This window comes from Hippocampus bargibanti, linkage group LG01 (genome assembly GCF_051943395.1).
Source record: "Hippocampus bargibanti isolate YZ-2025 linkage group LG01, ASM5194339v1, whole genome shotgun sequence".
Classification (NCBI taxonomy): domain Eukaryota; kingdom Metazoa; phylum Chordata; class Actinopteri; order Syngnathiformes; family Syngnathidae; genus Hippocampus; species Hippocampus bargibanti.
Window position 1 is genome coordinate 13,079,937 of NC_142734.1, and position 27,992 is coordinate 13,107,928.

The window sequence follows — 27,992 nt, forward strand, 5'->3', positions numbered from 1 at the left end:
ACGAGCAATTAGAAATGCCTATTTCCATATCATGTACCCAGACCAGCTGCCCACGAGTCATATATTTCACACATGTCCCTAAATAGTTATCTTTTCCCAATATCATGTAACTCTGGGATGCAGGTACAATGCATGACCTGATTTCCACAGTTAGCTATTCACGGGTGTTCCCCATGGAGCAACAAAATGAAAGTTAAAATATTATTGAGGGCACTACTTTGGATATATACAGGATACTTCCCTGTAAACATATAGCACGGTTTTAGGCCTACATGTTAAAAAGCCTGGTAACACGATGCAAGCTTGAGGGAAATCACTCGAGAGGCAAAGCAATGCAAATCTATTGACGTGCACTTTCCATGAGTGTAAATATTACAAACTGTACTGTACTGGACGTTTATGTGAATTGTAGTTTGCAAAGACAGAGCTGGATTATCAGTAGCTGAAACAGGCTCTGCTATTGGTGAGTGGTTTTAGTTGTCATGGTTTTTCATCCCGACAGATGGTTACCGTGGCAATCATAACTGCTGAGAGCATCACCACGCATAAATACACTATGATTCCTTCTGTGTAAAAGACCTGTCAAAACAGTGCTAACAATGAATATTTCTTTTCTTATTGTCCTTATTCATTTTATTTGATTTATTTATTGATGATTATCATCCCGAAAAGTAACCGGGATCAGAGCAGCAGGTATAAGCCTCAATCTCGGAACAGAACAGTCCCATCTGTCAAGCCAAACTCCCCTCTCACATGCACAACATCGCATTTCGTTACTTTGGCAAGAACTTTTCATATAAAATAAACTACGTAGCCTACCTGGTAACTAAATATCTTGTTGCAGTCCACTGAGAGCATTTTGGGTCCCTTGGGAAGGGACAGGATGGTCACTAACCGCCGTTGTTCTGCGGGCAACGGCAGGATGAGCCGGTCAAAAGGGTTCGGTGTCCCAGTCAGAAAGATGACGGAGCTCACCTCAACGTCAACCCGGAATATAAGGCGTCGCGCTCACATCCAAAAAAGCCCAGGGAAGAAATGAGGCTCAGCTCAGTTCTGATTCAAACGTGTCGCCTCTCATCCAGGGTCAAATGTGTCTGACTCGCATCCATCCGCCAATCCGCCCATCCCTTCAACAGGGATTAGCGCTGTGACATCAGCGATGCTACCATGATTTGAGATCAGCTTGTTTCTCTCCAAGCCTGGGAGATTTGTCACCTCACATCTTGGGTCAGGGACTGCGCCAAAGTTGGAATCCCAAAAGGTTTACAGAGAGAAAAACAACAACAATCAATGCTGTCTGGTTCCCATCAGGCTGTACATCCCAGTTACTTTGGATTTTTTTTTTTTAATCATACAACATTTTTCTTTCATTTTAAGTTTTTTTTAGCTTCTTAAATAAGTTAGTTGTAATGGGTTTTCAAAGTGTGTTCATTTTTTTAGTTGTATTATTTTCAAAAAACACTCATTTGAGTTTAGCTTTTGTTATTTTTTGTGCAATACTAAAAACAATAACATCACAGTGTCTAGTGTGTGTGTGGTAAAAAAAAGTGCAAAATCCACAAATCAAACACAGTACAATATTCCATAGACTTTGAAGTTCAAGAAGCGGAATGTATAATACTGCTTGTCAAGTAAGATGCAGAACAACTTTCACGTTTTAAATAAAGCCAGAATGGTCTCGCTTTCATCACTTGTTTGCCAAGTTGAGAACTTCGAAAGGTTGAGAAGTATTCCATGAGACACATTTAGTCTCTGGCACACTTGTTTTGATCAGAATCAGAATCAGAAAACCTTTCATCGTCCCACAATGGAGAAAATTGCAGTCCACAAATGTGGATCAGTCACACATTGTCAAATTGGATGGATGGTTGGACAGATAAGGGTGGATAAAATTGAGGGAATAAAAGTCGTGTACTTACCACATTTTTAGTTTCTTGCCCACTGTGTTCCTACAATCAAAGGACATCAGTCAATAAGACAAAAAAGGAAAACCAAATGCCAAAATATTAACATGCCAACATTTGGTGTTAGGGTTGTCGTGAACGGTAATTTTGATAACTGTTTTGTCTATTGATTATTTTTGTTGATTAATTGATCAATCTGATTTTTTAAATGTCATTTCATTTACACACTTTTAAAAAACAGAACATTATTTCAAATTGACATGAATTAATGATCGGTAGAAAATAAGCAAAAGGGTTGATCATTCTTTTCCAAATCAAAAGTATTTTTCTTTTCACAATTTACATTTACCGTATCCGTTGAGCCTTCTCTCTAGGTAGACCTTCAATCTCAACCTTAAATTCCCTCCCATAGCCTCTCAACAGGATTGTGATTTGACCACAAGAGTATTATGTGAAATTACCGTTCGCAAAAAAAAAAACATGAATTCCAATCCAGAACCAATCATTGCTGCAGATATCATTTCTCACACCATTCAGTGAATTGATAGAGCAGGGACTTGATCACATGGAAGCTAATATTTTTGCTCAGATTAATAATAATAATAATAATAATAATAATAATAATAATAATAATAATAATAATAATAATAATAATAATAATAATAATTAAAAAAAACATTTTATTTATAAGCGCCTTTCAAAGCCCTCAAGGACACTTTCCATTCACAACACAGGGACATAAATCAAACCACAAATAAAATTATAAATAAGAACAGAAGATAAAAATATCACGGTGTAAAATTGTATTTATATAGTTGGATTCCTGAACAGACAAAGTTTTAGTGGTTAAATGGGATGTTTGATTAATTTCTGACTTATTAGAAGAGCCAACTTCAATTTGGAGTACAAAAACAAATTCAACTAATTCTTCCAGCCTGTTAAGTTTTTTTAAATGGTAAGATCTTAAGGAAACTCAACAGGTACTCATTGGGCAACATAAAAGTCTTACTGTATGTAGACTCTTGAAAAGTGTAGATCAGGGGTTGGGAACCTATGGCTCGCGAGCCATATATGGCTCTTTTGATGATTGCATATGGCCCGCTGATAAATATTACATATTATAATACATATTGTCGTTTTTTTTGCCGTTCATTTCCCGTTGGGGCTGCAGTTGGCGGAAAGCGCAATTTTGATTGGATGACACTGACCTAGAATGGCCGAAAGCGCCATGTTGATTGGATGATAGTGGCAGTCATGTTGAAATAGGTAAACGCCCCTTTAAATGAGCCCAACTTGTGCACTTCAGCGTGAAGGCACCGGAGCATTAGAGGAGAGAAAATGTTCTGATTCTAATTTGCAATGAAACAATACCATCGATGAAACAGTCGAATGTCAGTGACATTTTAACAAACCCGATGTTAACGTTAGCATCAACATACTTCTGCAAGAAGTCGATTGCAGATAGCAAGTGTGGAAGCTTATGAGCCGTGTGCAGGCTAGCTAGCAGTAACTTCGCCTCTGGACCGGCAAATTGAATTTCATTCCGATCGTTTTCCTGGATTTTTACCAAACACGAGGAACGGAAAACCATCCATATTAACAGTGAGCACTATCACAAAGTTATTTTAAACAATACATTCTGATATTTTGTTGAAAAGTAGCAGCGCGTGCATGTGCGCGCGCACGCGAGTGTTTGTATGTGCGCGCGTACGCGAGCGTTTGTATGTGCGCGCGCGCGTGTGTGGGGCTCTCGCTGAAAAACATTTCTAAATATTTTACTTTTATGGCTCTCTTAGTCAAAAAGGTTCCCGACCCCTGGTGTAGATAGTCCTGAAATCGTTACCACATGGGCTTAGTTATGTTAATGAGGTGATACCGGTGCAAATAGGGCAATCAGGCCAGTCGTGGACCATAATCAGTGAGGACAATAGAAGTAATCAGTGTAGCCTCAAGGAATAGTCCTCTGCTCCCCTCCAACCTTAGAGCACGGACCTATCATAGCAGAGGACTGGCACCACCACCCCTGGGCAGTAGGGATATATATATATATATATATATATATATATATATATATATATATATATATATATATATATATATATATATATATATATATATATATATATATATATATATATATATATATATATATATATATATATATATATATATATATATATATATATATATATATCGATATTCAAGGGAGTCCGAAAAAATATCAATATAACCGGGACTATCGATATATCCGACCCTGTTTGCATGTAATTTTCTCCGTGCGTGCATAGAAATAGTATCGATATAACCGGGACTATCGATATATCCGATATCGATATAACGAGACTTTACTGTATATATATATATATAGTACGAACACCTTATCTTACAAACTTTTCGTCTTACGAACGTCAAATTTATGAAAGTTAAACCTTATTTTCATAATACACACCCACCACGGCTGGTGGAGTAATCTTCTGCGGAAGAACACCAAAGCACACGACCTTCGGATCTGGCGGAGTGATCTTCGGCGGAAGCACACGACCGAACAGCGCTCCAGCCGGCGCTACTTTCCACATTCCTTCTCATTGAATGCACACGTCGATCGCCTACTTGGAGCTTTTTGCTATTAATTTTACTATGATGGAACCGAAAAAAAACCCACCACAAGCTCGTGTTTAGCCCAAGAAGACACAAAATAAAATCACCGTCGCTGAAAAGGAGATAATTGAAAAACACGAACGAGGTGTGCGTTTGTGTGATTTACTGGCCGAGCACGGCTATGGACCGAGATATGTGATGTTGTTCCCGGGATCTGTTGCAACCACTCGTTGAGTTTGGGGGTCACTGCCCCGAGTGCTCCGACCACCACAGGCACGACTGTCACCTTTACCTTCCAGGCTCTCTCCAGCTCCTCTCTGAGCCTTTGGTATTTCTCGATTTTCTCATGTTCCTTCTTTCTGATGTTTCCATCACTCGGGACCGCTACATCCACGACAACGGCTTTCCTTTGCACTTTATCTATGACCACGATATTTGGTTGGTTGGCCATTACCATCGTGTCAGTCTGTATCTGGAAGTCCCACAGGATCTTTGCTCGGTCATTCTCGACTACCTTGGGAGGTGTTTCCCATTTTGACCTTGGGGTTTCCAGTCCATACTCCACACAGATGTTTCGGTAGACTGTGCCAGCCACCTGGTTATGGCGCTCCATGTAGGCTTTCCCTGCCAGCATCTTACACCCTGCAGTTATGTGTTGGATTGTCTCAGGTGCCTCTTTGCACAACCTACACCTTGCCTCTATGGCTCTGGTGTTCAGGGCCTGCTGTTGGGCAGCCAGGATGAGTGCCTCTGTGCTGTTCTTTAGGCTAGCCCTCTCTAGCCACTGATAGGACTTCTTGAGATCAGCCACTTCAGTTATGGTTCGGTGGTACATCGGTGTAGGGGCTTTTCCTCCCATCATTTATGTGGAACAGGAGATGTGAGACAATCTCTTTTCGTCAATGGATGCTACAGCTGCGTGTTTGCTTTCAACATTTAGCTTGTAGTCGACGTGCACATTCCACCATGATGTCCCTGATCCACTGGTGGAAAGACGCTTTGATCCTCTCCTCTTTCATCCAGAACTGTTTCATGTCATCACAAAGAGGGTACAGCAAGTCCTGCAGAATGAATGTCTCTCTGTGTCTTTGTTTTGTCATATTGTCTCTATGCTGTCATATTATTTGTTAATTATTTTTATTTTTTTTTATTCTTTTGACTTCAAGACGGCGCCGCGAGAGTGGCTGCCTTTCCAGCAGCTCATGTATTTTGTTTTTCTACCTTCATTCCTTTCATCACTTTGCTGCTGTGAAATGTAAATTTCTCCACTGTGAGACGAATAACGGCATATCCAATCCAATTCTCCGTCTTCCAGCACCTCATCCTCTGTTCCCCATTGTCTGAGACATTCTCTGAGTACATCATCCGTTGGAGCCTTCTCTTTGATGTATTTGTGGAGCTTGGATGTTTCATCCTGGACAGTGGCTCTCCCACTCACTTGTCCCCGGCCTCCTTCCTTACGGCTTGTGTACAGTCTCAGGGTGCTGGACTTGGGATGGAACCCTCCATGCATGGTGAGGAGTTTTCGGGTCTTAACATCCGTGGTTGGGATCTCTTCCTTTGGCCACCTTATTATTCCTGCAGGGTATCTGATCACTGGCAGGGCATAGCTGTTTATTGCCCGGGTCTTGTTCTTGCCATTGAGCTGGCTTCTTAGGACTTGCCTCATCCGCTGGAGGTATTTGGTCGTAGCCGCTTTCCTTGTTGCTAGTTTGAGGTTGCCATTGGCCTCCTGTGGTACACTGAGGTACTTGTAACTGTTTTCAATTTCTGGTATTGTTCCTTCAGGGAGTGAAACCCTTCAGTGTGGAATATATATACAGTGGTACCTCAGTACTCGAATGCCTCACTGTTCGAACAAATCGGTGTTCGAACAAAATATTCGAGATATTCTTGCTTCGGCGTTCGAACATCAATCGGTGTTTGAACGCTAATACGACGCGTGAGTGCGTACGTGAGGGTGGGGAGCTGGGCGGCGCACGGGTGTATCGCTCCCTCCGTGACCAACTGTTGTCGCTAGCGGACGTGCTGCGTTTTGCTCTAGCGTTTAATATAGGTGTACGAAGAGTTTTAGCCCCTAATCATGCCTCCAAAGAAAGTAAGTGCTGCTTAAAGAGACAAAAGAAAAGTAGTGCGTACACCTATTGCATTTAAGAAAGAAATAAAACATTTTCATATATCTTTGTTCAATAGTCTCCACACGATTCCTTATTAAACATGGCAATGACAGAAACATTTTCTGGTAGTGATAATACAATATAAGTGCCTTTCTCAAAGTGAGGTGAGTGTCATCTTCCTAAAAGTGCAAAGAGACGGTATACAGTATTTATGAAAGACAATACAGAGGGGAAGAAAAAAAAGTATTAACACGAGGACCAAGAACAGACCCCCGTAGAACGCAAAACATGACTGGAGATGAGGGATATTTGAAAGATTTGAGCTGAATGAACTCAGTGTGGTTAAATCACAAAACTCTAATTTAGGTCAGTCATGGCATCCATTAAGTCTTAAACTGAGTGGTTGAATAACTGCACTGAATATCAACATTGATGTCATTTGATACTTTCCTTTTGTGTACATATTCTTTCACCCTTGATCCTGTTAACTCTTAAAGCAGTGATTTATCTTACAGGTTTGAACATTATGAACTGAAAACTATTTTTTTTATTCGCTGACCTATCTATGACAGCAAAATATTGTACCATCTCTTCAACCTGTCGAACACATTCACCAAGAAATTCATCATTTTTGTTTGGTAGGGTACGGTATATTCTCCAATGTAAAATACATGCATTGGTTCAATAGAGGTTGGCAAATATTACTCCAAATTACATTTGATTGCATCAATATTTTCCTCTGAGAAATAATTGTTCCACATAGTGACATGACAACATACTGACGCTACGACAACACAATGAAGAATAGCGAGAAAAAGAATGCCATATATATAAACTCAAGTCATCATCTCGCATCTCTCTTTCTCAGACAAGACATACATTTTTCTTCTATTTTTGAGCACCTGCAAATGAATTACATGACGCTATTGGCTGGGTTAACAATTAATTACAATATTCTTCAGATGGCAATATGCAATGATCCCTTGAATTTAGTGGACAGGTGCTCAATCTGACTAAAGATTAATCAGAAAATTTTGCATGGGCCTTTTTGCTAGCCAAAAGTGTGCATGGTGAAACCAAGTGAAAGATGCCTCATCCTAGCTCACAGGTTGCATAAGAGGCTGCAGGTATTAGAGGGCGCATGAAGTACATTCCCCGGGCATTGGATATGCTGTCTTCAGATTTTTATTCCTAAAAACTGCCCTGTGTTAATGTTTTGACATAAACTGACACATATTTTTCAGTTCAACAATATATTTATTTTAATATATTAATGTATATGCGAATGACATCTTGAGATGTGAGTCAAATATTTGGTCTACCATAGTTGGTTACTTGAGAGGCAAAATGATAGGCCGATCTCACCGGTACAGAACAACAATAAATAAAATATTGCTACATTTATATAGCTTTGTCTGTGCTCGCACAAGCAGAGTACCCCCCCCCCACCCCCAAAGCCATTGAATTTGGTATGTGTGACTAATGAATTGGCCTGTCACTGTAAATACCAATTTCCCATTGCAGTGCATCACTTAACGATTAGAAATGCTTATTTATGCAATGCAAGCAACGGATAACAGTCAAAGAATGTTAACCCATACATTGGCCGTGATGTGTTTTATTCTTTGGAGTAATAGCCAAACGTGAACCTTACATACATGAAGGAAAACACAACTCACCGCTGGCAACAGAGGCTCCATTTGAGCACCCTGGTCGTTAATGTCCATCTTTTCTTCCTCCTCCTTCCAAAATGTGTTGCTCTTCTTCACTTGAGACGCTGATAAAGGTTGACGACGAGGAGAGTGGCTGATATGTCTCTCTCGCTCTCCTCCACTAGCAGTACAGTATATTTACCGGTTCTGGTTTTCTCAAATGGAGGTGGCAAAGCATGCCCTACATATTTTACGCACGGAGGAGGGCGGTTGCGCCTGCCCACACAAATGCCGGGAGGGGGGATCGTGCCGGAGAGCCTCCGTACGAAATCATTGAATCACTGATACGGTCGTCATACCATAATTTCGATTAGAACTAGAGAAACGGTGACTTGTGAATTGAACTTGTGTTTCTGGTTGACGCACGAGCATACACTAAGCTTTCTTGTGGCGCTATGCTACTCATTTATTTATATACATCAACAACATTGAGGAAATACAATCACATCAATATGTGATCATGTACATATTTCAGTTTATGCGTCACGCGATCAAGTGCCGCCATCGCGTACCGCACAATGACGAAGGATGCTGCAACATAACTCTACTATTCCGGCGCCTCCCTGTGGTCAAAAGTGGGAATCATTGTTACTTGCAATAACGGTACATCCATCCATCCATTTCCGTGCCGCTTATTCCTCATTAGGGTCGCGGGGGTGCTGGAGCCTATCTCAGCTTTCTTCGGGCACGAGGCGGGGGACACCCTGAATTGGTTGCCAGCCAATCGCAGGGCACACAAAGACGTACAACAGTCACTCTCACACTCACACCGAGGGACAATTTGGAGTGGTCAATGGAGAGGACCCGGAGAAAACCCACGTGAATCCGGGGAGAACATGCAAACTGCACACAGGGGACCGGCACTCGAACCGGCAACCTCTGCACTGTGAAGCCGGTGTGCTAACCACTCGACTACCGGGCCGCAATAACGGTACATAAATCACTAATTTAGACGTCGTTTATCGGAAAACCATGCGCTGCCAATATGCCCCTGTTGGTAGTTGAATCCCTGCAAAACTGGGATTCCTGATATAAAGGAATTAATGCAAAGCAAAAGCGCATTTATCGTACAGTGAGTATTTAAATTAATTCGTCTGTTGAAATATAGCCAGCGTTCATTTTCCATTGGAAGCACGTGACCTCGCCTCTTCTTTTCGACTGACACGTCACGCCTTCAAACTAAACTGGCAAAGGAAGCTCTAATCATTCAGACCATTTGATGGATTCGATACAGTACTGCATATGCTCTTTAGAAAGTATAATTAAGTACTGTACTGTATACTGTACTGTGGTATTATTGATTTCGCATCTGCTGGAGTCGTCTTATTCATCCCTGCTGCATAAGGGGAGAATCATTCAGCTGGCTGAAAGTGCAGTATGGACGTACTGCACATTTTAAATAAACTTTGAGAAAGGGTAAAAGGTTGGGAAAAAACAGGGATTGAAAAAAAGAATAGAGGATAGCCTTTAATGAGGATGGGAGGGAAATTGAGGCTGGAAGGATGGCTGCAAGTCCCATCTCAAAACCCACCTATTTAAAATTGTATTTTATTTATTGCATTCTATTTGTGATTGTATTTTATTTATTATAGTAGCTATGCTTGTCGGTGACTGTAAAGTGTCCTTGAGAACTTTGAAAGGCGCTTAAAATGTAATGTATTATTATTATGATGATGATTATTATTATTATTAAAGAAATACGAAAGAATGAAACATGAAGGGGCGAAAGAAGGAAAAGCTCAAAATGGATGGATGGAAGGACGTAGAGAATGAACAATGGAAGGAAGATCACAAATATATAAGGAAGGAAATATCTGTCTTGAAACATGATGATGATCTTAAATATTTATTTTGGAACACTAACCTTTGCTGATAAAAGTTTAGTCGCTGAACCTTTTGTTGCAATTGTTGACGGCTCATAATTCCTGTGACGGTGTGTCAGTAAATTCTGTAACAGGGTTTGGGAAATGTTGCTTATATTGAAAAAGGGAGATTAGATTAAATGAAACATTCATTCAAAAGTGGTTAATTGCCCCTTTCCTGTCAATTAATTAGTCACATGATTCGCACAGTATTTATTTTACAGAAGGGCGCATTATGGCTACCTGTTTTAATGGTGTGGCATGAACATTTGAACGTACACTTCCAAAAATAATCTCTTTCCGGCTTCCCACACGAACCAATGTTGTCGTCCGGATCAGAACCGCCCTACGGTCCGACGTCACAACTGTGACAAGATGGCCGGGAGTTTGGGGCTAAAGTGAGGAAGGAAACCAAAACACTGGCTGTCTCGACCACATGACAAGTTAGTGCGAAGATATTTGCGTTAAGACTCCGTTCTTTCGAAGACCACACGCGCCATGCCTGGGTCGTTGTTCTTTGAGGCCGCTTCCCGCAGACAACGTCCGGTTGTCTTCTATGATTGGCGAGCTATGTAGCGAGCTAATACTAACCGAAAGACTTCACTTTTACAAAGTGACAGTGGGCTTAGGACTTTGTAAAAACTTTCAATTGAACCCCGAACAATATGCGAATTTGCTGCTATCTCTTAACGTCTCACGGGCGTCAAATTATAGGGAGAAGTTTAATAACTCGAAGTTAATCGACTGTCTGTTAGCCTGCGCCTGTTAGCTTGTCCAGCCTTTTATGATGTATTTTGTTTTGGAGGGCAGGGTCTGACACTATCTGAACCCCACGATAGCGGGTAAACAGTTCCTCGGACCTTATAGTTCCGTGGGCTAAACGGCCCTCACTTGCTACACAGAACGAGTGGTTGACATTGGTTTAGCCAGGGAGCTATCAACCAATCCCACTATGGCCCACCCCCATGGGAACCTGCCAGGCATGCAGGTAAGCGCAGCCATTTGGGGTCTTTAATATTACGTATGTGTGCAAAATATAAAATATTATGTGATTGACATGAAACAGCAACTGCTGCAATAAGTGATTTTCATGTGACAAATATCAAGAAATATATTCATCTTTAAAGGCACAATTTGTCGCCCACATCCCACACGTTATCTTGTCTGCATGTACCAATACTCATCCCTTCTGAGCAGAATGTCAGAGTGGATCCAGAGGAGCTCTTTACCAAGCTGGAGCGCATTGGCAAGGGTTCTTTCGGCGAAGTCTTTAAGGGCATTGACAATCGGACTCAGAAAGTGGTGGCCATCAAGATCATTGACCTGGAGGAAGCAGAGGACGAGATTGAAGATATTCAGCAGGAGATCACTGTGCTGAGCCAATGCGACAGCCCCTTTGTCACAAAATACTATGGCTCCTACCTGAAGGTGAATCTTTAGCCAACGAGTCTCCTAACATTGAGGATGGAAAGAACATATTTGTCACCCACATGCCTCACATTTCTGATTAATCTTGTGATGTGCCTCAACTGTATAGGATGCCAAGTTATGGATCATCATGGAATATTTAGGAGGAGGCTCAGCTTTAGATTTGGTGAGTGAGTCACCTTGCTGAGGTCTTATTTTATTGTTTTTGTTGTGTGTATGTGGGGGGTGTATGTGAAAACTACAGTCTAATACAAAACAAAATCAAAAGAACCATTATATGGATATAGATCTGAAGAGTTCCAGGTGCACTTTAAAGTGCTGCAAAATGCATATTTGGGGATTGAAACTGAATGATTCCATTCTAGATACTCCAATTTCCTTTTGTACATGTAGGTGCGGGTTCCTCTTCATTGGTGCTAGCTACCTTTAATTATCATTCTAATCTAAAGGGCGAATATTAATGCATCTGAATAGCACACATTATGGAAGGGAGTTGTGGGACATTGATTCGCTGTGGCGACCCCTGAGGGGAAAAGCCGAAAGGAAAAGAAGAAGATGGAAGGGAGTTGTGCAAATGATTTTGGCATCATTTACTGAATATTTTTTTTCTCCAAATTTGAAGTATTGAATTATTACATAGTTTATACTTTGCATGTTTTGGTTTTTGTTCTATTTTTTTTTCACTAAGATGGAGCCTGGTGCTCTAGATGAGACCCAAATTGCGACCATTCTGAGAGAAATCCTCAAGGGGCTGGAGTATCTGCACTCTGAGAAGAAGATCCACCGCGATATCAAAGGTACGCTCTCATGCAATTTGGTCAATCTGTTGACAGCATGCTTACCATATACACTGGAAGAGGCTCAACAACCTGGCAGAATAACATCCGAAATAAAACAGCTGACGTTAAACTATTATGCATATGATTTTGGACCCAAAGATGCTCTTGAACATTAAAGGACAACCGACGTCACTTTTTAGTTTTTTAACTGACATCAGAAAAACATTTTATAGCATCTAAAATACCCAAAACACGCAGTATGATATTTTTAGTCAAATGTAAAAATGACTTGGTGTCCAAAATCTGCAAAAAAATTGAGCTGCGAATTGGGCATTTTCAGATAGTCACGCCCATACGTCTTGTAATGCTTGTGAATCAAAACAATGGCTTCAGATTCGGAGAATATGCTTTCTTGTTACACATCCAGTTATGAATATGATTCAAATAGTTCTGAAGAGGAAAGCATACATGTTTGCAATCGATTAAAGAACTATATGTGCCATTTTGAGGCAACATTGGGGGAAAATCTCTCACCCAAAAAAAGAGGCACAAAATGGCGACCTCCAGTGGCCACCTCCGCTTCCACAGGCTGATAAATTCCTTATATGGAGCTTGGATGCCATCTTCTGGCGGCTTTTGGTTGCAACACAAGGTTTTTAGACCAAACAATACAGCAAAATACAGTAAAGTCTCGTTATATCGATATTCAAGGGAGTCCGAAAAAATATCGATATAACCGGGACTATCGATATATCCGACCCTGTTTGCATGTAATTTTCTCCGTGCGTGCATAGAAATAGTCTCGATATAACCGGGACTATCGATATATCCGATATCGATATAACGAGACTTTACTGTACATTGACGTGATGGAATGTGTCTTTTTTCGGTCAGGGGTCGGTCCTTTAGTGACGTCACGTACAGACTCATCACCAACTTAAAAACAAGACTTCCTGAATATTCTGAGCGAGTCTTGAAACGTAAAATATAGCTATATGCGGTGGAATCTTTGTAAAATCCGCTCAGTAGAAGTCATTTGAAGCCATTTTACAAATTATGGACACAACTTGTCCGGAGACGTCGGTTGTCCTTTAAAGATGATTGGCTAATCATCCCCACTCCCCAACCAAAGTTAAGGAGTTGGTGGACTGTTTCCGCTGGGAATCTAATATTTGGGGAAATTAATATATTTTAGATCAGGGGTAGGGAACTTATGGCTTGCGAGCCATATATGGCTCTTTTGATGATTGCATCTGGCTCACAGATAATACAAAATACATGTTCTCAGTTTTTCGCTGTTCATTTCCTGTTTGGGCTGCAGTTGACGGAAAGCGAAATTTTGGTTGGATGATACTGCCTAAGGTGGCCGTTGATGTTCAATGAGCAATTTTGATTGGATGGTAGCCATTGATGTCGAAACAGGCAGTACATATGCACCTAAAAGCTAGCAACCACTCATTTGACAACAATGAGGTTAAAATCTTAGCAAAAGAACATAGATGGTTTGAAGTAAGGAGTAAAAGAAGCTATTTTCATAAAACAACTAAATCCTTCATTAAACCGGTTTGGTGGGGTGAGGTTCAATTTGGATCGTTTGTACAACAGCCTGCTTACGCAAAATTGGATTAGGAATATTGATGAGGTGATACTGGTGGAAGTGGGGCATTCAGGCCAGTCGTTAGTCAGAGCAATAGGAACAATCAGGAGTGGCAGGGAGTAGTCCGCTGCTCCCCCCAACCTGAGAGCAGGGACCTATCATAGCAGAGTCCGGCACCGGCATGTCTGGACAGTCGGGATATATATATAGGGCCTAAACTACCAGTAAGACTTTAGTTTGCTGACGAAGTTTCTTGGATAAGAAGCGAAACGTCCGACACCTTCAAAGAAGTACAGATGACGGCTGAAGAAACCTTTTCATCATTGGGGTGTTTCTTGTGGGGAATTAGTTGCTGTTCACAATGTCAAATGTCCAAAAGTGCACAGGCTGGCAGATATTCTATGTTATTGTTTTTCCATCAAAATAAAACATGTTGAATTGCATGTTTTTGCTTAAATTCATTGCAGTAATTCTAATAATGGTGGTAACTGCATTGACTTTCATATTGAATGTTCATTTTGTTTGAACTCTGCTTACCCCAGCTGCCAACGTGCTACTTTCTGAGCAAGGTGAGGTGAAGCTGGCAGATTTCGGTGTTGCTGGCCAACTCACAGACACTCAAATCAAGCGCAACACATTTGTGGGTACGCCTTTCTGGATGGCTCCTGAGGTCATAAAACAGTCTGCGTACGATTTTAAGGTGAACAAAACACAAACACCTCATGATACAGGTGTTACAAGGGAACCTTGAAGGTCCAAAGCAAACTTTTCCAGGACCATAGTCAGTCTAAATTTCTTGAAATTTTGTTCATTTGGAATTGAATTGGATTGAATCTATTACACGGTCAAACTATAACTGTTATAGACCACATTGTAACTGAAATATTGTCATTCCAATTATTTTGAGCCAAAATAGTGGCAACATCTCTGTATATTTACATTTCAGGCAGATATCTGGTCTCTGGGCATCACTGCCATTGAGCTGGCAAAAGGAGAACCTCCACATTCAGAGCTACATCCCATGAAGGTTTTATTTCTAATCCCAAAGAACAACCCTCCCACTCTGGAGGGAAACTACAGCAAGCCACTCAAGGAGTTTGTGGAGGCTTGCCTCAACAAGGATCCCAGTTTTGTAGGTATTTCCATCGGGCCATTATGTTTTATTTCAGCCCGAAAACAAAAATGTTTTTGCATGTTTTGTTTCTGCAGAGGCCGACTGCCAAGGAGCTGCTAAAACATAAGCTAATTGTACGTCACGCTAAAAAGACATCCTACTTGACCGAACTGGTGGACAAGTACAAACGGTGGAAGGCAGAGCAATCAAGAACCGCAGAGTCCAGTTCGGATGAGTCTGACTCGTAAGTGTTTACTGCCACAATGTGCGGTTACAGGGTGGTAGACTCCCATCACCGGTTTGGGATTTGGATTTTTTGTTTTCAAGACAGCATTTTGCAGGATTTTTTTTTTTTTTTTGATTCTCGCTTGTCACAAAAAAATATACGTATGAACGATTCAGGCAAACACAGAGCAGCTATTGCAGGGGTAGGGAACCTATGGCTGTTGATGATTGCATCTGGCTTGCAGATAATACAAAATACATGTTCTCGGTTTTCCGCTGTTCATTTTCTGTTTGGGCTGCAGTTGGCGGAAAGCGCAATTTTGGTTGGATGATACTACCTAAGGTGGCCGTTGATGTTCAATGGGCAATTTTGATTGGATGGTAGCCGTTTATGTCGAAACAAGTAAACACCCCTTTTTAAATAAGCCCGACGAGTAAAAAAGGTGACGAGTATTGTACACTTCAGGTTGAATGGACCAAACGATTCACCTTTGTGAAGAGAAAATGTTCTGCCGTGACTCCAATTTGCAATGAAACAATACCATCAATGAAACAGTCAAATGTCAGTGGCACTTTGACAAGTCCCATGCTAACGTTAGCATCAATTCTGCTGCGAGAGACAGCAGAAAACAAGCATGCAAGCTAATGAGCTTTGTGCAGACTAGCTCGCAGTACCTTCGCATACGGACCCGGCAAGTTGACTTTCATTCTGATCGTTTGGCTGGATTTTTACCAATCGTGAGGAACGGGAAACCTTTCATGCTAATGGTGAATACTATCAAAGTTATTTTAAATAATACATTCTGACATTTTGTTGAAAAGTGGCTGCGCATGCGTGCGTGTTTGTGTGTGCGTGTGCATGTGTGGCTCTTACTGAAAAACTTTTCTAAATATTTTACTTTTATGGCTCTCTTCGTCAAAAAGGTTCCCGACCCATGAGCTATTGTGTTGTCAATCGCTGTTTGGTAATGGTGTTCTGTTTCCAGATGCATAGGGCGCTGCACTTGCACCTTATCATTTCCTCTATGTTGTGGAATGCAAGCGGCGTGGCATTGTGACATGTCATGCAGGTCCAAAACAGCAGTGATGGAGCCACCCACTTTCTAAAAAAGAAGAACCAGTTAGCAACTGCCCACAGCCATGTTGAAAACAAACAAAAAAGATAGTCAAACAAAGAGCCATCAATGTAGAAGGGCTGAAACCAAATTAATGCAAAGTTGTACTGTGCTCATGCACGTAGAACATTATCCACCACAATTTTATCTTTCTTTTTAAACAAATAAAATATATTAGCTTTACTGTTGAAACAGGAATATTCGGTGTTATGGCAGCTTTATCATTGTCAGAGTACACATATTACTTCATTTATACAATATATTTGTAATTCATCGATCTTAATGTTTGTGTTATGTTTAAGGCGTGTTTAAAGACTTAAAAAAAGAGTATAATGCCTATGGTGTCTTTCTATATCGTGGAATTGACATATGGCATTTATGATCAGAATCAGAATCATCTTTATTGCCAAGTATGTAGAAACACAAGGAATGATATTTGTTTTTGCATTGCTGGAAAGTAAAGAATAAATGGTTGCTGTAATTAATTAGATTTTACTGCTGTCTATACTATTCTATCCAAGTATTGATTGTTTTTGATTTAATCACTTTGTGTATTTGTATACTTTACTTGTAACTTTACAATGCTACATTATAAGCTGACGGGTTGCTTGATATGTACGTTAGGGAGCAAGATGGGCAGGCATCGGGTGGAAACGACTTTGGCAGTGATAACTGGATCTTTACCATCCGAGAGAAGGATCCAAAGAAGCTACAAAATGGCGAGGGACAGTCAGGGGCAACTGAGCAGGTGCCGTGCCAAGTAGTTGCAACAGTCATCCTTCTTCCATCTCTTCCTGTCCTCAACCTCTTCAACTGTCACGGGCTGTCTCTTATCTACCATCTACTAGCCTTCCAAGCTACTTCCAATCTTAAAACATTCCCTTTTCACTTTAGCTGCTGCTCGTCTGTATACGACACTTTGCTTCACCCATTTGATCATACCTGTACATTAAACCCATGCCATGGTCCACCTTCCCAAGAAAACTGATATTTCCTTATATTGATGTCTGTGTAGGCTCTCAGTCGTACAGGAGTGGTCCATCGATGAAAAGGTTTCTTCAGCCGTCATCTGTACTTCTTCGTGATGCTTCTTCGCTGAAGGAGCATCTTGGATAAGAAGCGAAACGTCCGACACCTTCAAAGAATTACAGATGACGGCTGAAGAAACCTTTTCATCGACTTGTATTGATGGTTTAAAGTCTAAATACGGTACATGTATAGTACAAACTATGATCCTAACGCACCTAAATATCACTTCAACTTAAAATGTCAAACAATAAAAGCTTTATGGAGGATTTGAATGCATCTCAAGATGCTTTCAGAACCATGACAAAATAGCAACTGTCAGGCACTTAACCAGTCTCCCTCAACTGTCTTCCACAATAACAATTGTTCCAATACTTAATCCTGAGTACATTTACTGCACTTGTAAACACAGGTGATAGACTACTTTGTTGGTCTCCTCTCACTTTCTATTATTCTGTGCAGACTAAAGACATTCCAAAGAGGCCTTATTCACAGAGCCTGTCCACTGTCATCACTCCTGTGTTAGCCGAGGTAACAATTCAGCTGCAAAATCCACAAGAACCCAACTGGTCGCTTCTAAAGAAGTGTTAACATTTTCAGCTCAAGGCCAGACATGAGCAAGTGAACCGGAACCCTGTGGAACTGGATGACTTGAAGGAGGCCATCTTGAGTGCTGAGCAAGCCTACCCTGGAATTTCAGATTCACTGGTGGCGCACCTGATCCACAGGCTTCATAGGTACCACCACCACCGCCGGCAATTGTCCTGATTGCAAATGACCTACTTTAAAATGAGTCTTTCTTTTGTCTTTTGTTCGGTTGGTGGGTTTTTGCAGTTTCTCCACAAGCAGATCACCCTCGTCTTTTCCATAGTAAATGGCTTTATGGTAACCACCCATGGAACCATCTCTCCAACCTCCCATAGGCCCCCCCTCTGCTGTTGACCCATTCGCTCTGTAGCAGCTGATCTTGATCAACATTTATTCTGCCTGGACTTGTGCTGACTTTGTCGCTACATGGCATTTTGCCCAGTCAAGAGGTGAGGCTCTCAAAGCCCCAAGGCAAGGCTTAAATCCAGTCTCTCGCTTTTCACCCGAGCCCAAGCCAGATCCCACCGGAACTTTTGACAAAGCATGAGTGGTGTGCACCGACATGCCTAATGTTAAACAGCGTTCTTCATGGTAAAACTCAGGTAAAGTGCTTTAAGTTCACTGTCAAATGAGTGGCGTTGTCAGTTTGCAAGAGCTGAATCACTGTGTACAAAATGCCCCTCCACACTTGTACTGATAACAGAATAAGCAGAAAATGTTTTTTGTTTTAAGATTCATGTCACTTCATCACCATTTATTTTAGTTAATGTGTACGGAGGACCGGACTGAAAAGCGGCCACCAAATAAGGTATAACGTGTCAATGACATGCTCTTTGGTAGTCATTTGATACAGTATACGCACATCTGATTAAGAGTAGGAACCGCTAATTTTAGCCATAAAAACTAATGTGTGCATACATTAGCCATTTTGGACAAAACACAGGTCTCCACATTATTAAATAGGATATTATCTATTTTAAAAACATCAGTAGATGCTTTTCCTCACTCCAAAAATTGCCAAACACAGAAAACACCACACAGCATACCATAAACCTCAGGATCCCCGCGTCACATTAAGCAAATGCATAAATGATCTTAGAGCAAGGAGGCACCGCATATTTGTTTATTGCACGTGTTCCCTTTGCTGAAACATATGACATTATTTTGGCTCTCAATTGCTTCTTCACACAGCAATGCAAGCCCCATGCATTGTCCCCCATGCATAGACAGAGACTTCTAGAGTCTCTGTCTAACATTTGTCATTTTAGCGCAGCTATACATCTTGCTCCAACCACAAATAGCTAACGGGCATTCAGTATGAGGGTGGACTTGGAACACTTTCATTGACTACTATGATGTATTTGCCAATTTCATTAGTCAGATGTGACAAGAATGGGTACATCTATTGATGGCTCGTTCGTAAAAATCCATAAATATACTACATCACGTCAGGGTTCAAAGTTAGTGGGGGGGGGGGGGTTAACTTTTTCTAATCTGAAAAATGCAGTAATCAACATACACATAAAATATGACCTCAAAATACTAATTTGTGGACAAAAAGGGGGTATTGTATGCACAGCAACCGCAATACAAATTTGTGGATTCAATATGATTCAAAAAACAACTTGTAAATAAGGAAATGGAGAGCCCACATAACTAACTGCAGTACACAATGTCTGGATAAAGTTTTTGTTTTGTTAGTTTTTATTTAAAATTACAAATGCATCTTGTTAATAGTGATACCTTGCAATGCCAATACTTCTATCTCTGCCCCATGTAGATTAAAACCTACGTTTTACCTTCACTATTTCAAGAGAAGTTGCACTTTATGTGCTTACATGCTGGAGCCACAGATGCTGGTGGTCACGAATTAGTATTTTGTGTGCACAGAATTTCTAAATGTGCCACAATATCCCACCCCCCATGTCATGTCATGTCTGGTAATCTGTGGTGAGTATATTGAGGGGTCATCACAGCCAAACAAATCCATGCATCGTGCATAGATTTGTGTTTCGTATTCAATGTTATACTTTCCATTTCATGTTTTTTTTTACTCCTTGAAAGTGCAGCGCTTTTTACAGTTGCTAATAGCCATGTGTTTCTATGTTTACTTAAGAGCTCCAGAATCTACTGTGCTAATATAGCAATAATGTTGATAAATTGTATCATTTGTCAGCACAGGTAAGAAGCAAATTAAGAAATATATAGTATTTTTATAACTGCAGTTACGGAAAAAAAAAATCACATCCCCAAGAAAATAAGTTAAGGATATGATTGTGTACATTTGTTTATCACAGCTGGCAGTTTATAGTATTGTATATAATATTTGCTCGAGTCATTTGAGAAGTTAAATGTAAGCTTTCAAAGTGGTATATGAAATAAAGACGCAACTGCATATTGTATGACTCCATGTGTACTTTGCGCAGAAAACTCTGCAATATTTGTCAGATAATTTATACAGTACACAGATTTTCTATTTGTCCTGATGAAATGAGCTGTGTGAAGTGTAGCCTATTACCAAACGACTTTAAGTAAAAGGCACAAAACACCCAAGACTGGTTGCCAGTCAAACGCATGGCACAGAAAGACAAAAGCGTTCATAGTCACACCAAAGACAATATAAAGTGGCAGACGCCACCCCCTCGCAGTAAACAAAATATCAACTGACTTAAAAGTTCAATATAACTGAACTGTATTTAAATTTAACACATATTTAACCAGTACCTCCACAACCCATTTTCCAATTACTGCATTTAGGCACAGTGTTAATGTTCAAACTGTGCATGATGTTACAGTTGCTGATATTACATATGTCTTTAGATTACAAACGTTGCTCCTTATTTTTGATAAAAAAAACAGCATTCCCCCTTCATCGAGTTGAAGTAATTAAGTCAACGTTTTGAGTACATATGTAAGTGCAATGTCATTTGAACAACAAAAGTAGAAGGTGAAAGGACGCACCCATATGGATATGCTGCGTCAACCAGAACCAAATCACGTCTTCCAGGTGTAGCTGTAATTGTTCATGGTGATCTGCGTGAGCGCTGCCTTACCCAGGCTAGGTGGTTGCTGCAGTTGAAGGATGGTGGCTGGATGGAGACCAAATGCATAGAGGTCGTCTAACCCATTTGTGCACTATCCCAAATAAAAATGCAAAAACATTAGCAAAGTGTATATTTAAGTTTTGGGGGTTTAGTTTTTTTTTTTCTCCCTCCGGTCACTTTACTTGTTGCTGGGTTGCGTGAATATTCAAGATGGCAGTGGGCGCATGTGTGTAAAGAGTGGCAGAGAAGTTTCCTTTCTGGGCTGGCCGTAGCAAGGTTGTAATGGCATGTAGAGAAGATGGCAGAATTGGACCTGAGGGTGAAATAAAATTAGATACTGTACATTGTTTCCTGCACTCTCAGTTAGGGTCGCTCCTGTGTCTATTACACACCTGTCACCTCCATCATGCTAGTGCTTTGGTAGGAAGAACCAACCTGGCTCTTGACATTCACAGATCGGGCCTGAAAGAATCACAATACATTCGGACGCATCAGCTGGGATTACAAGTTGTGACATTTCAGGTCGTTTATGGTCAATGGTAGGAGTGCTACTTTGTTTCTGCACCTGTGTAGAGTTTGTATGTGTGTGTTTATCTACTGATTATAGATCGACCAGTTTTGCTTTTCTTAAAATAAATATCTGGCCTTTGTCTTAAACCGTTTCCGGTAATTATTATTGTACAGTATTTAGAAACAAATGTAAATACACTTTACAGGATTGGTCAGAATTGACTAAACTATATTTTTGAGTGCAGGGTATAGTATGAATCAACTTTATCGTACTTTTTGCACCCGTTCTTACCTTAAGTGAATTCATTGCAGCACCTCTAAAAGCAACGGGTGCCAGTATTGTCGGAGGTAACCCAGCCTGAGGCCCAGCCGCTGCCACCATGCTTTTGCAGTTGATGAGAAAGTTGATGAGCATGAATGTGTGCGGCCCCTGCACACACACCACCGACTCCGGCCTGCGATCCGCGCTCACTGCTCGGCGCTCCTTGTGACTGCACTCAAACCGTTAAGGATGATACACAAGGACAGGCAGGTGCTGCGATGAAAAGCTGGAGCAGTACATTGTATTGCAAAACAATTTTTACATTTTCTTGACCTACTATTGCTGTTTATGATGTATTGTATAGTGATAAAAAAAACTATCACACGAACGGGATTGATGACATACCAATGTTTGTGAAACTAATTCAGTTACTGCTTCAGTCATTATTTTTTAGTCAAATTATATTTTGCAAATGTCTTATTCGGGGGTATCAAATCCAGGTACTGATAGTATAAAGCTGCTTTAGCCACATTTGCTTCTATTAAACTGGCGGGCTAACAAGCTCCCAAGAGTTGAAGTGCCACAAGCAAAGCTGTGACAAGCTTCTGACTTTTAGGACCTGGATTTTTTTGTTTTTGAAGAAACTAAATGAAAATTATTAGAATGCTTTCATGAAGGATGAGAGAAATCAGACAATATTACTTCTGAGAGGTATAAAATGGAATTGGGACAGTTTTAATCAAATGAATGGCTCTGAATGTTTATTAGATTTTTAAAAAGTTCTCCATTAATTTCATAATGAGTTAGAGCACAGATGTCAAAGTCAAGGCCCAGGGGCCAAATCTGGCCCGCCGCATCATTTTATTCAGCCCGCGAAAGCAAATCAAACTTGCAAAATTCCATTGCACTTGCTAAAGTCCAAACCCAAATTTCAAATTGTCGTATCTAAACCACAATAACGGTCATTATTTTTTACTTCAAATTTGAAAACTCATTAATTTGTGCACTCGAGATGTAATATCCCCTCCACATATTACATATAAAGCGCACAAGTTAATGAATAACTCGTTTTCTTCTACATTCTATTGGCTTCCCCGAATTCTTAACGGCCCCTGGGAGGAAACCGTAACTACAATGTGGCCCGCGGTAAAAAAAAAAACTTTGACACCCTTGGGTTAGAGCAGGGGTCGGGAACCTTTTTGACTAAAAGAGCCATAAAAGTAAAATATTTAGAAATGTTTTTCAGCGAGAGCCACACGCGCGCGCGCACACACATACAAACGCTCGCGCACGCACCCACGCGTAGCCACTTTTCAACAAAATATCAGAATGTATTATTTAAAATAACTTTGTGATAGTACTCACCGTTAACATGGATGGTTTTCCGTTCCTCGTGTTTGGTAAAAATCCAGGAAAACGATCGGAATGAAATTCAATTTGCCGGTCCAGAGGCGAAGTTGCTGCTAGCTAGCCTGCACACGGCTCATAAGCTTCCACACTTGCTATCTGCAATCTACTACGTTAACATGGGGCTTGTTAAAATGTCACTGACATTTGACTGTTTCATTGCAAATTAGAATCGGAACATTTTCTCTCCTCTAATGCTCCGGTGCTTTCACGCTGAAGTGCACTAGTTGGGCGTTTACCTGTTTCAACATGACGGCCACTATCATCCAATCAACATGGCGCTTTCGGCCAACTGCAGCCCCAACGGGAAATGAACAACGAAAAAAACGACAATATGTATTATAATATGTAATATTTATCGGCGAGCCATATGCAATCATCAAAAGAGCCATATATGGCTCGCGAGCCATAGGTTCCCGACCCCTGGGTTAGAGGATACAGTTGGATGCTCATGTGGTCTGGGTTCTTGATTTTGTCCTGAACTCCCATTTCCTTCAGCCATGAGAGACTGCATTTTCCATCCTCCTCGTCGTCGTCGTCGTCAGCTTCAGCGCCATCTGAGCAGAATTCATTGTCTTTGTGCTCACAGCCACTGTGTTGGATGGAAATATTGTTTAGTCGATAATTTCAATGGTCTCCAAAATGAAAAGATAAACACACACCTATCCTACGCTACAAATAAGAAAACTAAAACATCCAGATTTGTTGTGCTCTCTGTAAGGCCTTAAGAAGATGGCACCAAAGATCTGGCGCACAAAGACGGGTGAACCTTTTCACGGATGCTGAAGCAATGCATCTGAATTGAGCGACTCAAATGTTTATGTAGGAGAAGAGCAACATTTTGCCCAGATTCACAGCACAAGTTGTGGAGCGTTTTTATCGTATGTGCATGTTTTTGCTGTGCAACATGTGTAGTAAAAATTCCGTTTTTCATGTCACCGATGGTCATGTAATATGTGTTTTTAATGACATGGTGTAACTGGAGCTAAATTAGCGCGACATTTACACTTTTACATGATTAATATTGTCACTCAGTTAGGGATGCTTCAATTATTTTTTTTATTACTTTTCTCGGCAGGCCATAATTACAAAATGTCCAGCGAGTCTAAATTTCCGTTTTTCTTCTTCAAATTTTTGTGAAAATTAATTTAAAAAACAGATGATTAAGGCTGGTTCAGGAAAGTAACAATTCATTTTCTTTGAAATAAAATCAAGCTATAATATCACATCTCACTCTTTCTGCTGACATTCCTCGTCGCAAATATTCGGCGCCTCTCTGCTCATCGTCCTTTCCTCCACAAGAGGCAGAATGAACTCGATACCTAACCACCAATAATGACAAGAATCAAGCACTCAAAGTTACTTTTGATTATGCAATAACCCACCTTCTGCCTTCATGGCCTCCCGGAGGCCTATGGTTGTCGGGGAAAGGAGGGCATTAATGCTGCCTGAGCCTCCAAGTCCGGCGGCCCGAAACAACACTGTGAACTGACCGTGTATAAACACACGCACACACAAATCCCTCTTAATTAAACAAAGACTGCAATAATCATTACTATAGCGGTTGTCCTAGTTGCGAGTATGGTCAAAAACAATTTAAACTTGAAAGCTCAGGTACCACAGTGTTTCAGGCCCGCATGATTGCAGAACATCCATCCATCTATCTACCCACGCATCCATCCATCCATCTACAGCTACACACTGAGGGAGAGAACAAGCAAATTCCACACAGGAAGATCTGAGCTACAATCAAACCCTGCACTTCTGCACCGTGAGGCGTTCGTGCTAACCAGTTGGGCCAGTTGGATTGCAGAACAGCACATCTTAATTGTTCCCCTCTACATCTGCATTAAATATTCTATTTATTAAAGTTAGGAGGAACACCTGTACCTGATAAGAGCAGACATAGAAGTAAGGACACAGTTTGGCCTTCATCAGACTATAGAGGGATGACAGACTGGCTGACCTGCACAAATATACAGAAGTTATTTGATTCAATTGCATTTGTGAAACACTCCATGAACCATGAACTGAGACCAGTAATTCCAAACGAATGAACTCTGGGTGATTATCAGCCATGCTGTGGGATGTTCACCAATTTCACTGAACAAGTCAGAAAACAATGACTGTATTTTCCAGACTGACTATAGAGACCACAGGATTATAAAGCGCATTTTCAACGAATGACATATTTTAAAAGCTTTCCCATATATAAGGTGCACTTGATTATAAGGAATACCTTTAATGATTGACCTATTTTTCAAGTTTTCCATATTTAAGATGCACTGCATTATAAGGCACACCTTCACTGAATGACATTTTAAAACATTTTGCATATATAATACACACTGGATTATAAAGCGCACGATCAGCTTTTGAAAAATATTGAAATGTTTTAGGTGTGCCTTATAGTGCAGAAAATATGGTACTTATTTACTACACATAATTAGAGCCTAACTGATTATTCAGTACTAATTAGCACTTTTTCAATGTTTTGCTACTTTAAAATATAAGGCAAAGAAAAGGAAATTCAAAGATGGCTAAAAATTTGCATTTTTCTCTCTCAGTTTTAATATGAAACAAAAACAAAATAAGAAGGAATTGTAAAATGGCCTGATATGCATATTAGCATATTTGACAATAAAGCTGACTTTGACTGATGTTATGCCAAGGATTCAAATCCTCATTGTACGATTCAGAGGCTGAATTGATACGTTTTTGTCATCTATCGGACAATCGATCCGTTATCTCCTTTTGACTCTTCCAAATAAAAGAATATCCATCAGCCTTAGAACTAAGAGATTCATTTGTTGAGGCACTTGTAGTCAAGATACCACATTTGTGGCATTTTTGTTTGGTGGAGTGCTGCGAGATGACTCCAAAATGACATGCCCTTCTTACCATTCACTCATGAGACACCGCTGCAATTCTGTGTTGTGTGCCCAGGGGACGCTCTTTCCAGAAAACCTGCGCTCAGCCTTGATCCGAGGGAACAGTGGCACCCAAGACAGTGTGGGATGCTGCCAATAGATCAGACTCTGCTGGAAGGCACAGCGAAGCTCCGTGCACGACTTAGAATCCTGAAATAGGCAAAATGGAACCAAATACAAAACCTCCCTTAGGACACAACTGTAAGATCGCTGTACCTGTAGATTGTGCGGCCATGAGGTAAACTGTGCTCGGCAGTGCTGGCTAAGCCCAGAGGCTTCTTCTTGAGCTTTAGGCTGCTCAGACCAAGACAATGACAGTGACGAAGTAAAAAGGAGACGGGTCTTCAAGCTCCAGTCGGCTGGATACTCTGTACAAGGAGGGGCCGCAACGGAGAGATGGGAAATTGCCTCTGGGCTCTTGATGGGGAGACAGGAGAAACAAGTCATAGAAATGCACAGGAATGTCCCCCTGATGATATATATCATTCACTGTGCACCATTGCATAAAACATAGTGGAAGGCTAGGACATTTGATCCCCATTTACCTTCAGCAGCGGTGTTTTAACATCTTCGTCACATTCCTTGAAGAGAGAGTCATCTTCAGAGAGAGAAACGTCTTTCTGGCATGGGAAAGAAAGATGAAGAAATGCACAGCAGGAGCAAAGCAACGTCACATATCAAATCTTTGGTTAAAAAAACTGGGGTCTCTGCCACATTAGTTTTGCTGTGTCGCAACGTCACATATCAAATCTTTGGTTAAAAAAACTGGGGTCTCTGCCACATTAGTTTTGCTGTGTCATGTCATAAGGTGTGCCACTAAAATTGTCGTTGATGTGGTTCACTTAGGTCTTAGGACATGGTCTGTTCTAATTTAACTGTTCTAACTAAACTGTGACCATACATTCGAAGGAGCCGTACAATGAGGCAAACACTGTTTAATTCATTACATTGCATTGAATTATGCTATGACAGTGTAGTTTCATAAAGTGCAATCATGGGAAGTTTTACGAGGGACTGGAAAGGATGAATAGCATTTCCATTTAAATGCAGACACGTCTTGGCAGACGTGTATTTAGGATTTAGAAACGAACTAGACTTATAAGGCAACGCAAAACGGATGGTTTGTGAGTAAATTAATGCGAGGTTTTATCCGTATATTTCTTGGGGCATTTTGTCTGTTTGTGTGCCGTGAGATATGTAGCGTGTAAAATGTGTGCCATGGTTCAATAACCTTTTCAGCGTTTTCTTGTCGTCCCGCATCTTCTACTTTGCTCAGCAGTTCGGAGAAAGTAAAGTCGTCCCCTTTTGTTGTGAACTCTTCGACCGCTTTGTCGTCGCCTTTTGCACCGAGGTTGGATTTCTTCCATGGGCTGTGTCTGCTGTCAATGTTTGCGAACGGGTTCCTGCGTTTCACCCTACCACGGTTGTTGAAGAAAAGCGACCCGGGCGAGAAGGGTCGGACACACGAAGACTTCGGCGAAGAGGTACTTTGCTCAGTCCCGCCACTATCACTACTTGGGCTCGAGAGAAAAGCTTCGCTGCGGGTTCTTTTCCGTCGCATTCGCATTATTTCCGACGGTCGTTTGAAACTGGGCGAATAGCCCAACTCTTCAGACATTGTGGAGACTGCAAGACAGGTCGCTAAATACAAAACGTTACGATAAAGTTAAGTAAATAGAGTGCTCCAAGAATTCATTCCTGTACTTTGAAAAGCTGGCGCTTCATCAAATGACGTCACAATTTCTTCTTCGTCATCGTCTTGTTCTTTATTTTG

The 27,992-nt window shown here is 40.9% G+C and overlaps 3 protein-coding genes and 1 pseudogene across 15 annotated transcripts in view; 1 reads left to right on the forward strand and 3 right to left on the reverse strand.

The window, feature by feature from the left end:
* LOC148903160 (sodium-driven chloride bicarbonate exchanger-like) overlaps positions 1-8,645 on the reverse strand; it is a 42,332-nt gene extending 33,687 nt beyond the window's left edge. The window contains exons 1-3 of one of the 4 annotated variants that reach the window (XM_088997276.1): positions 1,920-1,939; positions 976-1,235; positions 820-905 (exon numbers count right to left, since the gene is read on the reverse strand). In XM_088997276.1, coding sequence (XP_088853402.1) covers positions 820-858 — 39 coding nt within the window. In that variant the 5' untranslated portion in view covers positions 859-905; positions 976-1,235; positions 1,920-1,939. Of the gene's footprint in view, positions 1-819; positions 1,236-1,919; positions 1,950-8,298 lie in introns of those variants that run through there. The other 3 variants (XM_088997267.1, XM_088997257.1, XM_088997284.1) reach the window with 3 other exon arrangements.
* On the reverse strand, positions 3,701-7,248 carry LOC148903161 (uncharacterized; annotated as a pseudogene).
* Positions 8,646-10,213: 1,568 nt separating the features above from the next.
* On the forward strand, positions 10,214-20,462 carry LOC148903162 (serine/threonine-protein kinase 24-like). Of its 2 annotated transcripts, none has more exons than XM_088997411.1 (12): positions 10,214-10,636; positions 10,999-11,181; positions 11,391-11,621; positions 11,731-11,787; positions 12,310-12,418; positions 14,540-14,697; positions 14,944-15,129; positions 15,207-15,355; positions 17,076-17,199; positions 17,940-18,008; positions 18,078-18,214; positions 18,312-20,462. In XM_088997411.1, the coding sequence occupies exons 2-12, from the start codon at positions 11,146-11,148 to the stop codon at positions 18,346-18,348; spliced, it is 1,293 nt and encodes a 430-aa protein (XP_088853537.1). In that variant the 5' UTR covers positions 10,214-10,636; positions 10,999-11,145; the 3' UTR covers positions 18,349-20,462. The 2 variants fall into 2 exon arrangements, with proteins under 2 accessions (XP_088853537.1, XP_088853546.1); XM_088997420.1 differs by having other exon boundaries at positions 11,004-11,181.
* donson (DNA replication fork stabilization factor DONSON) lies at positions 15,363-27,945 on the reverse strand. 9 transcript variants are annotated; one of them, XR_016115087.1, is made up of 14 exons: positions 27,450-27,945; positions 26,764-26,838; positions 26,435-26,635; positions 26,190-26,368; positions 25,179-25,254; positions 24,674-24,776; positions 24,523-24,610; positions 23,728-23,880; positions 21,912-22,110; positions 21,502-21,571; positions 21,292-21,422; positions 21,027-21,154; positions 17,394-17,586; positions 15,363-16,439 (listed from the first exon to the last, which is right to left on the reverse strand). XR_016115087.1 is itself a non-coding variant. In XM_088997376.1 (13 exons), the coding sequence occupies exons 1-12, from the start codon at positions 27,834-27,836 to the stop codon at positions 21,060-21,062; spliced, it is 1,803 nt and encodes a 600-aa protein (XP_088853502.1). In that variant the 5' UTR covers positions 27,837-27,945; the 3' UTR covers positions 15,363-16,435; positions 21,027-21,059. The 9 variants fall into 9 exon arrangements, 4 of the variants coding, with proteins under 4 accessions (XP_088853502.1, XP_088853487.1, XP_088853508.1 ...); XR_016115075.1 differs by having other exon boundaries at positions 15,363-16,435; positions 21,027-21,200; XR_016115074.1 differs by having other exon boundaries at positions 21,027-21,200.
* Between the last annotated feature and the right edge of the window lie 47 nt (positions 27,946-27,992).

What these genes read in the sequence shown, in the direction of transcription:
- donson (XM_088997376.1), bottom strand. Translation starts at nt 27,836, where the DNA reads ATGTCTGAAGAGTTGGGCTATTCGCCCAGTTTCAAACGACCGTCGGAA. An exon ending in GACCACATGAGCATCCAACT is followed by an intron (nt 22,111 to 23,727) that starts GTATCCTCTAAC and finishes GTTTGAGTGCAG; the next exon opens with TCACAAGGAGCGCCGAGCAG. An exon ending in TAGCATGATGGAGGTGACAG is followed by an intron (nt 21,423 to 21,501) that starts GTGTGTAATAGA and finishes TTTCACCCTCAG; the next exon opens with GTCCAATTCTGCCATCTTCT.
- LOC148903162 (XM_088997411.1), top strand. Translation starts at nt 11,146, where the DNA reads ATGGCCCACCCCCATGGGAACCTGCCAGGCATGCAG. An exon ending in TCAACAAGGATCCCAGTTTT is followed by an intron (nt 15,130 to 15,206) that starts GTAGGTATTTCC and finishes TTGTTTCTGCAG; the next exon opens with AGGCCGACTGCCAAGGAGCT. An exon ending in TCACTCCTGTGTTAGCCGAG is followed by an intron (nt 18,009 to 18,077) that starts GTAACAATTCAG and finishes TAACATTTTCAG; the next exon opens with CTCAAGGCCAGACATGAGCA.